The sequence below is a fragment of the Monodelphis domestica genome, chromosome 7 (genome assembly GCF_027887165.1).
Source record: "Monodelphis domestica isolate mMonDom1 chromosome 7, mMonDom1.pri, whole genome shotgun sequence".
Classification (NCBI taxonomy): domain Eukaryota; kingdom Metazoa; phylum Chordata; class Mammalia; order Didelphimorphia; family Didelphidae; genus Monodelphis; species Monodelphis domestica.
In genome coordinates this window covers 159229879-159243121 of record NC_077233.1, presented here as the reverse complement: position 1 = coordinate 159243121, position 13243 = coordinate 159229879, and the positions used below count along the sequence as shown (strand labels likewise).

General features: G+C 33.7%; 1 protein-coding gene across 1 annotated transcript in view; it reads left to right on the top strand.

The window, feature by feature from the left end:
* Nucleotides 1–13243, top strand: part of LOC100011605 (guanine nucleotide-binding protein G(q) subunit alpha) — a 427482-nt gene that overhangs the window by 315618 nt on the left and 98621 nt on the right. The window contains exons 4-5 of the mRNA XM_001362422.3: nt 6608–6736; nt 12794–12923. Coding sequence (XP_001362459.1) covers nt 6608–6736; nt 12794–12923 — 259 coding nt within the window. The remainder of the gene's footprint in view (nt 1–6607; nt 6737–12793; nt 12924–13243) is intronic.

The window sequence follows — 13243 nt, the reverse complement described above, 5'->3', positions numbered from 1 at the left end:
AAAAAGAAAACCTAAAAATTCTAGTTATGACCTATCATTCTAGAATCACAAAACTTTCTGATTGGAAAGGACCTTAGAGATCATCTCATCCCATCCTTTGAACAATGAACAATTACAATAAACAACTTTTTCCCTTTTAATAAAGAATTGTGTTGGTAGTGATGATGTTTTGTTTTGTTTTGTTTTTTAGCAGCAGGTGACATCCTATGCTGAAGGGATTAAAAATATATTTTTGGCAAGTTTCTAAGCTTCCACATTATGACATTGATTATGAGGTTGCAGTTATCTTAGTAATATGTTTCACATATGCTATATTAGCCATCTCTTCCTGACGTCAGGAGAGAGCTTCTGTCAGCCATTGGTAATGTACCTTGTGCCTGTCACCATAGCAACCCCCTGAGAATGACCTCAGCAACCACTGGGAATCATTTTGACAAAACAAATTATAGCTATAATTAACTTTGTGAATTTACTCTGTGATATAAATTTGTTCAGACCTGGGTGATTTAAAAAAAAAAGATTAAATGAATGGAATAATCTATGCCATCTCTCTTCCTTCGCCCCCACTGCAGCCTCTTTTTATTTTGTTCAACCTTTACAACACAAAGAATGAGTACAATAAGAATAAGAGATTGTAACTTTTGTATCTTTCATCAGAATATGACAAATGAAACAGATACATGAGCTACATACATTTTATCTCACTCCTGGAGAGCCAGGCAATATTCTACACACAGGAGTTCTCTGTCTTTCTCAAAAGACCTACAAACAGAATGAAGAAAACACTCAGTGGGTTGGTCTTACTCATGAAGACTTGTTAACTCTAACCCTACTGGGACAGTCAGTCAACTCAAGCATTTATGAAGCACTTGCTATTTTCCAGGGATTTTGATAAGCACTAGAGATGCATTGTGAAATGAGAGAACTTCAACTTGTATTACGCTTGGAAAAGAACCAGCTCTTGATTAAAGGACAGTTTGGTGCCACAGTGGACATGAGCACTGGGCTTCAAATCAGAAAGACAACCTACCTTCATGAGTTCAAATCTGGCCTCAGGCTCCTACTAGCTGTGTGATGCTGGGCAAGTCACTTACCCCTGTTTGCCTCAGTTTCCTCATCTGTAAAATGAGCTGGAGAAGGAAGTGGCAAACCACTCTAGTAATCTTTGTCAAGAAAACCCCAAAATGGGGTCGAGGAGAATGGAACACCACTGAAACAACCAAACAACTGTAGATATAATATTCAATTTGTGGATTATCATAACCAAACTTTTAATCCTAAACAGACTTTTTCATATCCTTGAATGAATTTTTAAAAATGAATTAAGTACCTACTAGATACTAGATACTATTTAGAGTGCTGACACAAATACCAGAGTGAATATCCTTTCATTTCAAAAGCTAACATTTTGAGAATAGAAGGCAATATATATGATGAAATGGTGGCCAGAGAAAGGAATTTTGGTCTGAGGACTCAGGAAGTATGAGAGGAGCCAAATGATAGTAGATGGTTTGTCATGCCCTTTACATTGGCAATAATTGGATTAATTTGATTACTGCTTCCAGAGAAAAAGACAGAAAATGAGGGGAGGGTCGGTGCACATGTGTCAGTAAGATGAGAGTGAAATGTGTGGATAGACCTTAGTTCTTGGTGGATAACTGTACAGAATGTGAAGTATGGTCTGGGGTTGGCCAAAAAGAGTGGTTTAGATGGGTTTGAATTAACTCACTCACCAATCAAAACAACTCAATCACAATGTGAATTTATAATTCCTTCTGGCACACTTCTGGGTTGTTTTTCACAACCACAAAGAAATCTTGTGATGAGGTAATGCTACAGGAACCCTTTGGATTCTTACTTTTTGTTGGAGACCATTATATAACTAGTGTTTAGAAATGTTCTCTTATGACATGTTGGACTGGAGTCCAATTTGAAGTAGTAAATTGCTTTCCTTCTCCATGCATATACAGTTGCACTTTGTATAAAAACATCTAGGGTAACTACCATCTAGTTCAAGAAAATAATATTTGGGTCAGGAATCTTGGAACTTGCCAAATGCTTATAAAATGGGCCACTTAACCACCAAACCAAAATAAAATGTATTCAATTTGCTCATTCATTGTTTGTTAATTTATTCAGGTTTGTCTTATTAAAACCTAAGCATGTGAGTATTATTTTGCTAAGTGTTTGTGTGTTTAATTCTTAAGTGTAGTTTATATAACAACACAATGATTCAGTATAGAATAGTGAAGTAATCTGAAAGATATTTGTCCCACCCCGACCCTTATTAGTCATATGAATCTTGGCAACTCATTTGACCTGTACACGACTTCCTGGAACTAAACAACTAAGTCATGGATAGGTATTTGTGTTAGTGAAATCATGCTCATACCAGGAGTTCCTTCCACTAACAAAATCTCAACTCCTTCAAGGGCTAAATCATAGATCCTTTGAATGATGTTTAGGCTATAATCACATATTTGTTTAGGAAACCCCAAACATTATTAGAAGATGTGGAGAGTTGAACATTTACCAAATTTGTATGTTGTTCAGTATTTCATAGGTCTGATGGTCACCTCGCCAACCCCACAGAAACACAGGAAGCAAACAACTTTCTTATAAATTGATCCTATGCATGTTAAAATATCTCAGACTTAGATCATGGCTTCAGATTTATATAGGTATTACTATTTTAAGTCAGGAACTAAAGTCAGGTACCAAGTATATATAGAATCCATCTAAAGTATAAATGTTTCTCAAGAATATAGCTTCTTTTGAGGGGCAGCTGGGTGGTTCAGTGGATTGAGAGCCAGGTCTTGAGATAGGAAGTCCTAGGTTCATATCTGACTTCAGATACTTTCTAGCCTTGTGACCCTGAGTAAGTCACTTAACCCCCATTGCTTAGCCCTTATCACTCTTCTGTCTTTGAATCAATACACAGTATCGTGTATTGTGTATTGTGCATTGTGTATTGATTCCAAGACCCAAGGTAAGGGTTTTATAAATATAAATATATATATATATATATATATATATATATATATATATATATCTTCTCTTATCAAATTGAGAATGAGATTGAGCAAAATTCCTAGGCTTCAGTGTGACAAAATAATTTCCCCCTTTAATGTGCTTTTCCTCTGTAATGTGCAACTGAACATCATCAGTGGTTATTAGGAAAGTACCAAAAGTTAGTCTTCAGATTCATAACTTAGTCTAGTCTTTGTGAAACTGTGAGTCAGTGCACAAACTTGTGTGCAGTGAAACAGAAGGAAAACAACTTATACAATGACCAAAAGCATGTCAGAAAAAACATTGAAATATACTGAAACTGTCATTAATGCAGTGACCAATTTTGACTTCAAAAGACTGAGAGCAAAACGTGCTTCCCTTCTTTAGGCAAGGTAGTGGCCTCCACCTGCAGAATGAGCTATCCATTGTCAGACACAGCTAATGTTCTGATATTTTATACTTAATTGTACTTTTTTGTTACAACGAAGGATTTTATTGTGAGCTGGGTGAGCTAGAGGGATGGAAAGAGTCTTTGGGAGGTGACAATGATGTTTCTAAAAAGAACATCAATAAAACATTTACTTTCAAAAAGAAATTTAATGTCAAGCTTTTGGCTCATCTAAAAGAGAATCCTTGCTTTTCAAAAAAACTCAACATCCCAGATGCAACAGTAGCTCTCTGTATAATGAGTTAAGTGGGTAAACATGGGTTACTCAATCAAGTAAATAGATTCCGGTGCAAGCTTCCCAGCATCATTTCAAAATTATTTAATTTCTGAGAATAATTTTGAAGTTATTTTGTTCCATGTGTAGCTGAATACACAGAGGCTTGGGTTCAAAATGCATTTTCACTTTATCCTTTTCAAAGTAAAATCAATACCTGGTAAACTGGAAAATTTTCAGGTTTTTTCAACTTGTTAATTGCTTTACACTTCTATTTCCATGTCCAATTTTTAAATGTGGCATGTGAGAAAAATCCTTGAGGTCTGGAACTGTCTTTTGCCTCTTTTTTGTCCCCAGTACTTAGCATAGTGCTTAGCACATAGTAGGTGTTGGATAAAAGTTTATTAATTGATTTTTTAAATCAAAAGGAACTTGTCTCATTCACAATCCCCCAAATCAAATACTCTTACCTGTCAACATATAAAGACCACAATCTGAAACTGTCCAGTGTTCCAAACCCGAAGCACCACCCTAATACATCTTTTCCCCTACCTTCTGCATGCCCTCTTCATATACCCTCTCTTACTTCCCATCTGGAGTCTCCCTTTATTTTCATGATATTTAAAGATATTAAGCTGATTCTTGTAAGTAAGCGGAGAATAAACTATTATCTTATGAAACATTTATTTGTTAGAGGTTAAATCAAAATGTGTAATAATTAGTTACCTGAAAGAATTAATTTATCAAATGGTACCTTAGGATAATTATGGTTAGAGATTAGACCTGTGATTTCATCAGTATAGAGAAATGTGGATCTGTCCCAGTGAGGATCCTCTCTCTAACAATGCAGGTCAACTTCTCTAGAACTTACAGTTTTAGAAAATGCTGTCTCTGAATAATGTATTTCAAAAAGAGAAACAATTTCTTTCCCTTTTATTGTTAGAGAAACGCCTGTTTCATATGGACAAAGAGTGGGTCCTGGAGCAAGGAAGACCTCAGTTCAAAGCCTATCTCTAATATATACTATATGTGTGGCCCTGAGCAAGTCACTTAACGTCTTAGTGGTCTGGACAATTCTCTAGGGTTATAAGTTGCAGAGAGACCTGAGTTAGTAAAAGGACCTTCCACATCTTAGATTTCTTTATGTGAATGAAATCTCAGATCCAAGCAGTATCTCTTCCTTACTAGAAATTCATTCTTTCAGTCCTCTGAGGAGCTGATGTTGATCAGAAAGCAAGTGAAATGTTTCAATAGAAAACTTAAAAATCTTCTATGGCTAGTAAAAACTCACTTAGAATTTACATGGTACAAAAGGGGGACATGGTTCTAATTCTAAGAATGTCATTAAATACAATATTGCTGTCATTTTAGTTAAGCAAGTTGCCTCTAGGCTTTTTATTTTCTCATCTATAAAACAAGAGGATTGGACTCTAAGGATCTCTAAGGCCCCTTCCAACTCTAAATCCTAACATCCTATAATGAAGAGGATTTCCAAGGTTTCTTTCAACCCTAGAATTCTGATTCAATAAATTCGTAGTGCTTTATGATATAATAGTATAATAATATAATAGATTTAGAAGAGTATTTATGGACTTTTTCACTTCACTTCTCATTCTCAAATTTTTATAAATTTGGGAATCCTTATAAAATAAGGATTTTATAAATACAGTAGAGAAAAAGAAAGTAATCAATGTTAAAACTCTACTAAAATGATGGTTCTGAATAGAGAATAAAAATTCTTTATATAGCAAGACAACTACCATAGTATTTTCAATTATATTTGTGTCTTTTATTTACATAATTTGAAAGGACTTGTGGTTTTTCTTTCCCTTTTGAATCTCAAATTGTTACCATTCATTTATTGGTTTTAGCTATTCTGTTTTTGGTTTAATTTGTGATTTCCTAAGTGAGTTAAGCATTTAAAATAATAAGGGCCTTGAAATTTTAGAGCCCCATCCAGAAGTCCTGGCTAGGGTCAGGGGTGACCTAGTCGAGAAGAAGAAGGTGATCTAAATACATGGCTCTATTCTCTCTGGGACCTGCAAAAATTACATAAACTTTAAGAGTCACTTGGGTACCATTTGGAATGATAATTTCTAATTCTTGTTTTGTGACTCCTATGAGTCTCCAGTTATATCAAGTATGCTTCCTAAACCCCCAAATACAATTAACTTTAACTTAACAAATGTATGTAATAGTGCCCTCTGGTATATAGAGGAAGCATAAAGGTGTCACCGAATCAAATTAATTCTAGTTATGATGCCTCTCTCCCAAACAGGAGGTGACTGATTTATTACAGTGCTACATTAGCTGTTACCCTAAGAGCTTCATATCAACAATGCACTTTCTCAAGGGCCCAGTTTTACATGTTGAGTACCTTTGACATTGGAGAATATTAAATGAAGGATTTGTATCCTTTTTGAGGAGGCTAACAAGGTTCATCCAAAGGAAATTACTCTAGAACCCTGCAGAGAGACTAGCTTATATTCAGTTCTATCGTCTTTGGCAAACAGTGATGAAAATGACGTTTACAGATGAAATCCACAAATAATCAAAAAAATACATTAGCTTTATCCTCTTCTGCAACCCACCCCCTACCAGAGCTGCTAACAAGTATAAAAGTAGGATGATTTTATTTTAATTTCCCATTTTTCTTCTCTTTGGATCTCATCTGAATTTGTTCTAATGAGTAATAAAATAATCAAAGGTGACAAGAGGAAGGAGAAGAAATGTGAAAACTGGGTAATTACAAACTGTCTGTGTATCCATCTAATCACTGAAAGTTTCCTCTTACCTTTCTACCTCTCAAATATCCATTCTTCTCATATCTCTTCCTTATTTTCTTTCTCTCTTTATTTCTTCCCATTCTTTTCCTTAATGGAATTTGGTATTATAGTGTCACTGATTTTACTCTTGTTTCTTCCCACCTGTAGCTATCTTAACGACTTGGACCGTGTAGCAGATCCTGCCTATTTGCCTACTCAACAAGATGTCCTTAGAGTTCGAGTCCCCACCACAGGGATTATCGAATACCCCTTTGACTTACAAAGCGTCATTTTCAGGTAGTAATCTAGTCTGTGAAACTCATTTTCTAATTATCATGTGTCCTTTTGGTGAATTTTTTAAATAATGAAAGCATGTATAGGTCTAAGGGAAACATATGAGGAAAACTGATCAACTCTGAATTTAATTTAACCAGCCCTTTAATTATTGTATTTATTCTAATGATTCTAAATAATCTTTCCTTTTTACTTTAGTTTATGAACCTGTCAATAAGAAATTGTATGTCACAAAAATTTAATATTGGTTTCTCAGTATAACTTATGTTGCCAAAAGCAGGATTTTAAACTTATATTCTGGGTTGAATGAAGCTCCTTCATGGTTGGTTAAATAGTTCCTTGAAGGGAGACATAGAACGTTTACATTTGTGGGAAATGGAATGAAATCCAATTGCACAAATATTGCTTTGACTCCTAAATAGATTTAGAATCAATTTAACTGTAGAGGAATTTGTCCATTATTGGAAGTATGTAAGATATGGTTGGTGCCTTTATGAGCTTGTTAGTAAGAGCAATTGTATGTTAGAAAGATTTTCATATTGGCTTTTCTCAACTTAGCTTCTACTACCAAATGCTGCATTTTTGACCACTAATATGAATTAACATGAACATTTTTTTACATTTGTTTGTAAAGCTGAATACTTAGAAATGTTACATTACCCTTTCTGGCACATAAGGATTAGTTGGCCTCATGTTGCAGAGTAAATGAGAAATGAACTTTACTGTCCTGCTTATTACTGCTTTTTCTGCCCAATGATAATTTAGCAATAAACTGATGTCTTTCAAAAGCAAGAGAAAAATAAACAATAATGACATATATATGTATAATTTCTTCTTCCACAATTATTTGGTCAGGCTCTTGATTAGAATCTGACTTTTCATTATACTTTGAGAAATGAAGCAATATTATTTATGATAAATTACTAGTTTAATATGAATCTAAGCAATAACATAAAGTTCATTGGGGATCTCTGTTCTTCCAGTGTGCCTAAAAAGAAAACATAGGCTCATTAAACTCAATCCCATCTTCCATCATCCCATACCAAGCTAGGATTTTTCTGAGCAAACTGTTAGAGGAGCCCTGCCTGTAAAGAGTGACAAAATAGAATGCCTTCTTAATTTTGAAGACACAGAAATTTAGAGATCTATGTTTCCTGTGTTTTAATAATGTCTATATTACAAAAGGACTTTAGAAAATGAATAACACAATCAAAAGCAGTGAGCAATTTTAAAGAGACTTTGCTCTTCAAAGCTCATGGCATATGTGAACTGACTGATTATCAATTTATGTTACTCTTCATCTTACATTTCACCAATTCATCAATCAATTCACTTTAGGAACATGACCTCACTTTAGAAAATGCAATATGTAGGAAGGATAATCATCTGCCACCATTGACACACTTTTGAAGGATTGATCTGGAACTGAATTAGATACAATGAGTCTATTCCAGTTCAGATAGAGTTGTTTTTTGATGTTTTTGTTGTTGTTTTTTTTCCCCTTAGTGCAAGGGAAGAAGTCAGTGTTTTAATAATTCTAGTGGTCTACATGGTTTAATTTTTTTTAATTTTTATTACCTTTCCATTATTATTCTCTTTACCTTTATTGGTCATCTTCTCATGTTCTTTTTACTATCTTTAGATAACATTTATAAAGTTATTTACTGGTTTCAAAGCCATTTACTTCCAGTGATCCTTTGAGATAATTAATATTACAGCCATTATTATTCCCATTTTAAAGTGAGGAAATTGAAATTTAAGGAGGTTGTGACCTTCCATGAAGTCATGTGGCTATTAAGTAGTAGGAACTGGTACACAGCCTAAATCTTATTTCCAAGTCCAGTTATTTTTCTTCTATGCCCTGCTCCTCAAGTCAAAACTTATGGGGGCACTATTTATTTATATATAGTTCTATAAACTAAAAAGGCATAATGCTCAGATAAATTCTTTCAGAGCCTTATTTTCCAAGTTCTATCTTTAATTTTTTTTAGAGGCAGAACTTTTAGGAATATTTTTCTTTTGGTTATGTACTCACATCTACATTGAATCTGACATCACTCATCATAATGAAAACACACATCTAGCCTATGCCATAATTGTGAAGGCTTTTTCCATATGTTCAAATAATCAAATCATTTAATCTTTCCACAGAGTTTAATACTTTCTGATTGGCTATTTCTGGTAATGTGGGATACAATCTGGATCCCAGAAATTGAAGCTGTGGCTCATTTGCTAACTTATTACATGACTTCCTCATATTTTTTAAGACAGTCTGCCTTCAATGATCTGTTATCCTTGACTTTCCATAGTGTTATGCACATCATTTTTTCCATTAAATACTGAGTATGTACAAACTTCTGGTAATCACATTTTGTACTAGATCAGCATTCCAGTTTGTAGATCATCTTAACAACCCTGCAGTGTTTAACATTTTTGCTCTGATCATTATAGACATTCTCATCAATATTTTCAAATGTGACTCTAGACTTTTCATATTCTGGTTATGTTCTTATTCATTATCTTGCTGAATTTCTTGCCTGAGGTACATATATTCCACTAATTTTTCAGCCTTTAAGACATCTATATGCACTGTGTCTCATAGGCAATGTTCTCATCATTCCCACTTTGTTTTATATAAAAGTTTATCCCTATACTTATCAGCTTAGATTCCATGTAAAACCCCAAACATTTTCTTAGAATTCTAGGAAACAACTTATAATATGAAGAAGAAAGAAAGGAAAAAGAGATGGAGATAAATAGATAGATAGATAGATAGATAGATAGATAGATAGATAGATAGATAGATAGATAGATGATAGGCTGACAGATATGTCTAAAGTGTTTAACATTTATATTTTGTTTCCTAGTCAAAGCAATGGAGCCCTGCTTCTAAGGCAATCATAAATAATATTGAGGAAAATATATCTTCTTGTTGAACCACTTCATGAACATTAATGACTTTGTTCTACATACAACTTTCTTGCTTTTACTTGTTCCTGTTTTTTATCTCCTCAATAAAGTCAACATTCTGTGAATTTACTGCAGTATCTTGTGGTACATTTGATCCTTCCATTTCCCCCAACATAATTTAATTTCCTCTTGTTGTTTGCACAGGCAAAAAAGTTCATATACTTATTGATCTTTATCTTTTTATTGAAATTACCAAATAGTATATTTGATCAATGGTTGAAAAAGAGCTAGCTTCAAAACCACATTTGTTTGTAACAGGTATTTTTCTTTAAATCTTTCTTGTTATGTAGAGTTCTATGATTCTATTTCTTAGTTCACATTTGTTTGCTTAATTCAGGGCAATTTAGTGCACTGACAGAGTATTGTTTCTGTCTGTCAGTCACAATATAGCACATTAGGTTAACAACAATCATATTGTCCAAATAGTTTTATTATTGGTTCCATATAAGCAACTCTGTTGCTCAGTCTACTAATGGAAACCTCTAGTATGAAGGGATTTGGGATGGCCAGGTAGTAGAAAAGCTGCTACCACAGGGGACCCTTTCCTTTCCTGATCTTTCCTCTGCCCCAACCTATATTGTCTTAGAACCCTCCCAGATCACCTGGGCAGGAGGAGTACCATCACCAGGAGAGCCCTGCCTTGCCTTCTTTGTCCCTTACTTGGACTCCTTTATTACTCACTGGATTTGAATGAGATGAAAGTCAGCAATTCCATTCCTTCTGATCAGATGGATGAACATTAAGCCATACGTTCTTCCCTGACACTACCTTCCAAGACCCTGTGACCTGCAGTCCCCCAGCACAGTCATCTATCTTATCTAGTTAAGGAGCCAAAGGACTTATAACCTTTGTCAAATGCCTTCCAGATGAACTTTTTTATGTTTTCTCCTATAATTATAGCAAAAGCACCTTGAAGGCAGGGACCATATAGATTTTTTAAAATTTTTATATCAAACACTTAGCATAGCACATAGTAAGCAGTTAATATTTTTTTTAATTCATGCATTCACTTATTAAGGGGGAAGGATGGAATAGTTAATTCTGTCTTATCAGATTGCAGCAAGCTAGGGGATATAGTCAATAGAATGCTAGATCTGAAATCATGGATTTAAATCCTAGATAATCTTGGCCAAGTTCATAAACCTTTTGATTTCCCCACTTGTAAAATAGAGATAGTAAAAGCACCTATTTCACAGGGATGTTATGAGCTCCAAATGAGACGTTTGTAAAATACTTTATAAACCTTAATGTTCTATATAAATATTGTTGTTTTTATAGTTAAAATAGAAATTTAAAAATAATTAAAATGAGATTTCAATTCAATACATTGCCTCTGACTATTGAATTCAGTATGCCTCTGATCCAGCTAATAAAGCTAAAGGTTCAGTGTCCATTTGGACTGATTGATTTAATTCTGTTTCACAACGTAATCCAATTTCAACCTCTGTTAGTGTTGTTATAAATACCTGCTACTGGGCATAAAGGGAAAGAGGTGAGAACGCATCTTATATCAGCTGAAATCTGTCACACTGCTATAATGGTAAATCAAAGCAAACACTTTATTATTAACAGGATTAGTGACATCATCTTCAAAATTAAGAGCCAATAAATATTTCATTCATTAGTTGGATTCCTTATGAAATAGATAAAAACAATAGATCCTGTCCATATTATAGGAGAGGAAGCTACAGTTAAATGTGTATCTTCAAGGTGTTTAACATGTGACAAAACTAGGACTAAAAGTTAGAAACTTATGACATTCACTTCCCGACTCTCATTGAAAGAGTACATCCTGTATAATGTCAGTGTATGTGATAAAAAATTCAATTTTATTTTATTTTCAGTTCCAAGTTCTCTCTTACCCCTCCCATACCAATTAAAAAGGGAAGAAAAACCAAACCAACTACAAAATATGTATAGTCATGCAAAACAAATTTAAATGTGAACATTTTGCAAAAAGTAATCATTTACAAGGAAATTTAAATTTGTTTCTAAATTTGTATACTTTATTCCTTAAGAAAGATGTACAAATTTACCATATTTTTTTTTCAATGACCTTTTCAGACTAGAAAAGAGACAAGCTGCCATACGCAATGATACAATGATCTTCTGAATATTTGTATTCAGAACATACTTATGACTCACAAGGCATTTCTTATTGTATGTGTGGCCCAAAACACCAAGACTAAAGTTTTGCTCTTATTTCAAGTTAACACACCATATATTTTATTCTTCAAGAGTCCTTTAACCACTTACATGCATAATTATTGGTATCTGTGAGTTATTAAACCTAAAAAATGAAACAAAAATCTCCCATTCTTATCATATATACATAATTATTAATCAATAAAGTTAATTCCATTTTCTGCCATTCAATTAATAATTATTAACTAGAGTTTTTGAAAGTATGGTGATCATCAACATTAATAAAGGTATACTTGAAGCTATCTTATGGACAAGTACCTTTGCAATATCAAAGAAATATTAAATTGTCTCAGTTGCAGTTTTAGACCTATGTATATTTTATTTCTTTGAATTCAGTCTTTTACACAGCAATCAACCATGATTTGAGAGGAATAATGTTGAAAAAGGCTACCCATGTCTTAATAGAAAGGAAATATTCTAATATGCAAAATGAGACACACTTTTGGATATGACTAGTTTGGAAATTTGTTTTGATTCACTATATATTTTTGTCACATGGATTTTGTTTTCTTTTTTTCAGCAGGGGAGCCCTGAGAGGGAGAAAAATAAATCCTTGGCAACTGAGAAAATTAAAAAATAAAAAAGAATGACAGAAACCTAGCAATCCATATATGATATCTATAATCATTTTCCATTTTCTAAATAATATTTGATTATTCAAAACATTCCTCTCTCCAGCCTTGCCACACAAACTGGCATTCATTCAATGACAACTTGTTGAATTGGATATCATTTTCTGGAAAATAAATTGTTTCCTTCTTTCTTCTTTTTTTAAATTACATCCTACCATTTGTGTTAGTGAACAAAACTCCCTAAGTAAGTGCATATTGATTTTTCTTAACTTTTCCTTACCTGAGATTGATTTGTATGTTTTCAACCTTACAGAATGGTGGATGTTGGGGGCCAGAGATCAGAAAGAAGAAAATGGATACACTGCTTTGAAAATGTCACCTCTATTATGTTTCTGGTAGCTCTTAGTGAATATGATCAAGTTCTTGTGGAGTCAGACAATGAGGTAAGTGCACAAGGGGAAATGTAATTGATTATATTCTTAGTAGGTGGTAGAAGTGACAATGGTGATGTGTATGTGTTGGTGGATTTGAGAAAAAGAGAGGAAAAAGAAAGGAAGGTCAAGATGGATACTTTCTCCTGATAGCTTAACAGTTATCTTTGGAGTCTACATAATATATAGGAAAAAATCCAGTATATGTCCAGTATGGATGTCTGTGCGTGGGTATATATATAATATAATATAAGACCAAACATATGTGTATTATGTGACCTAAATCAGTAGTCTGTTTTGCCAGGATCTATGAATAGATATGTTTTCAATTT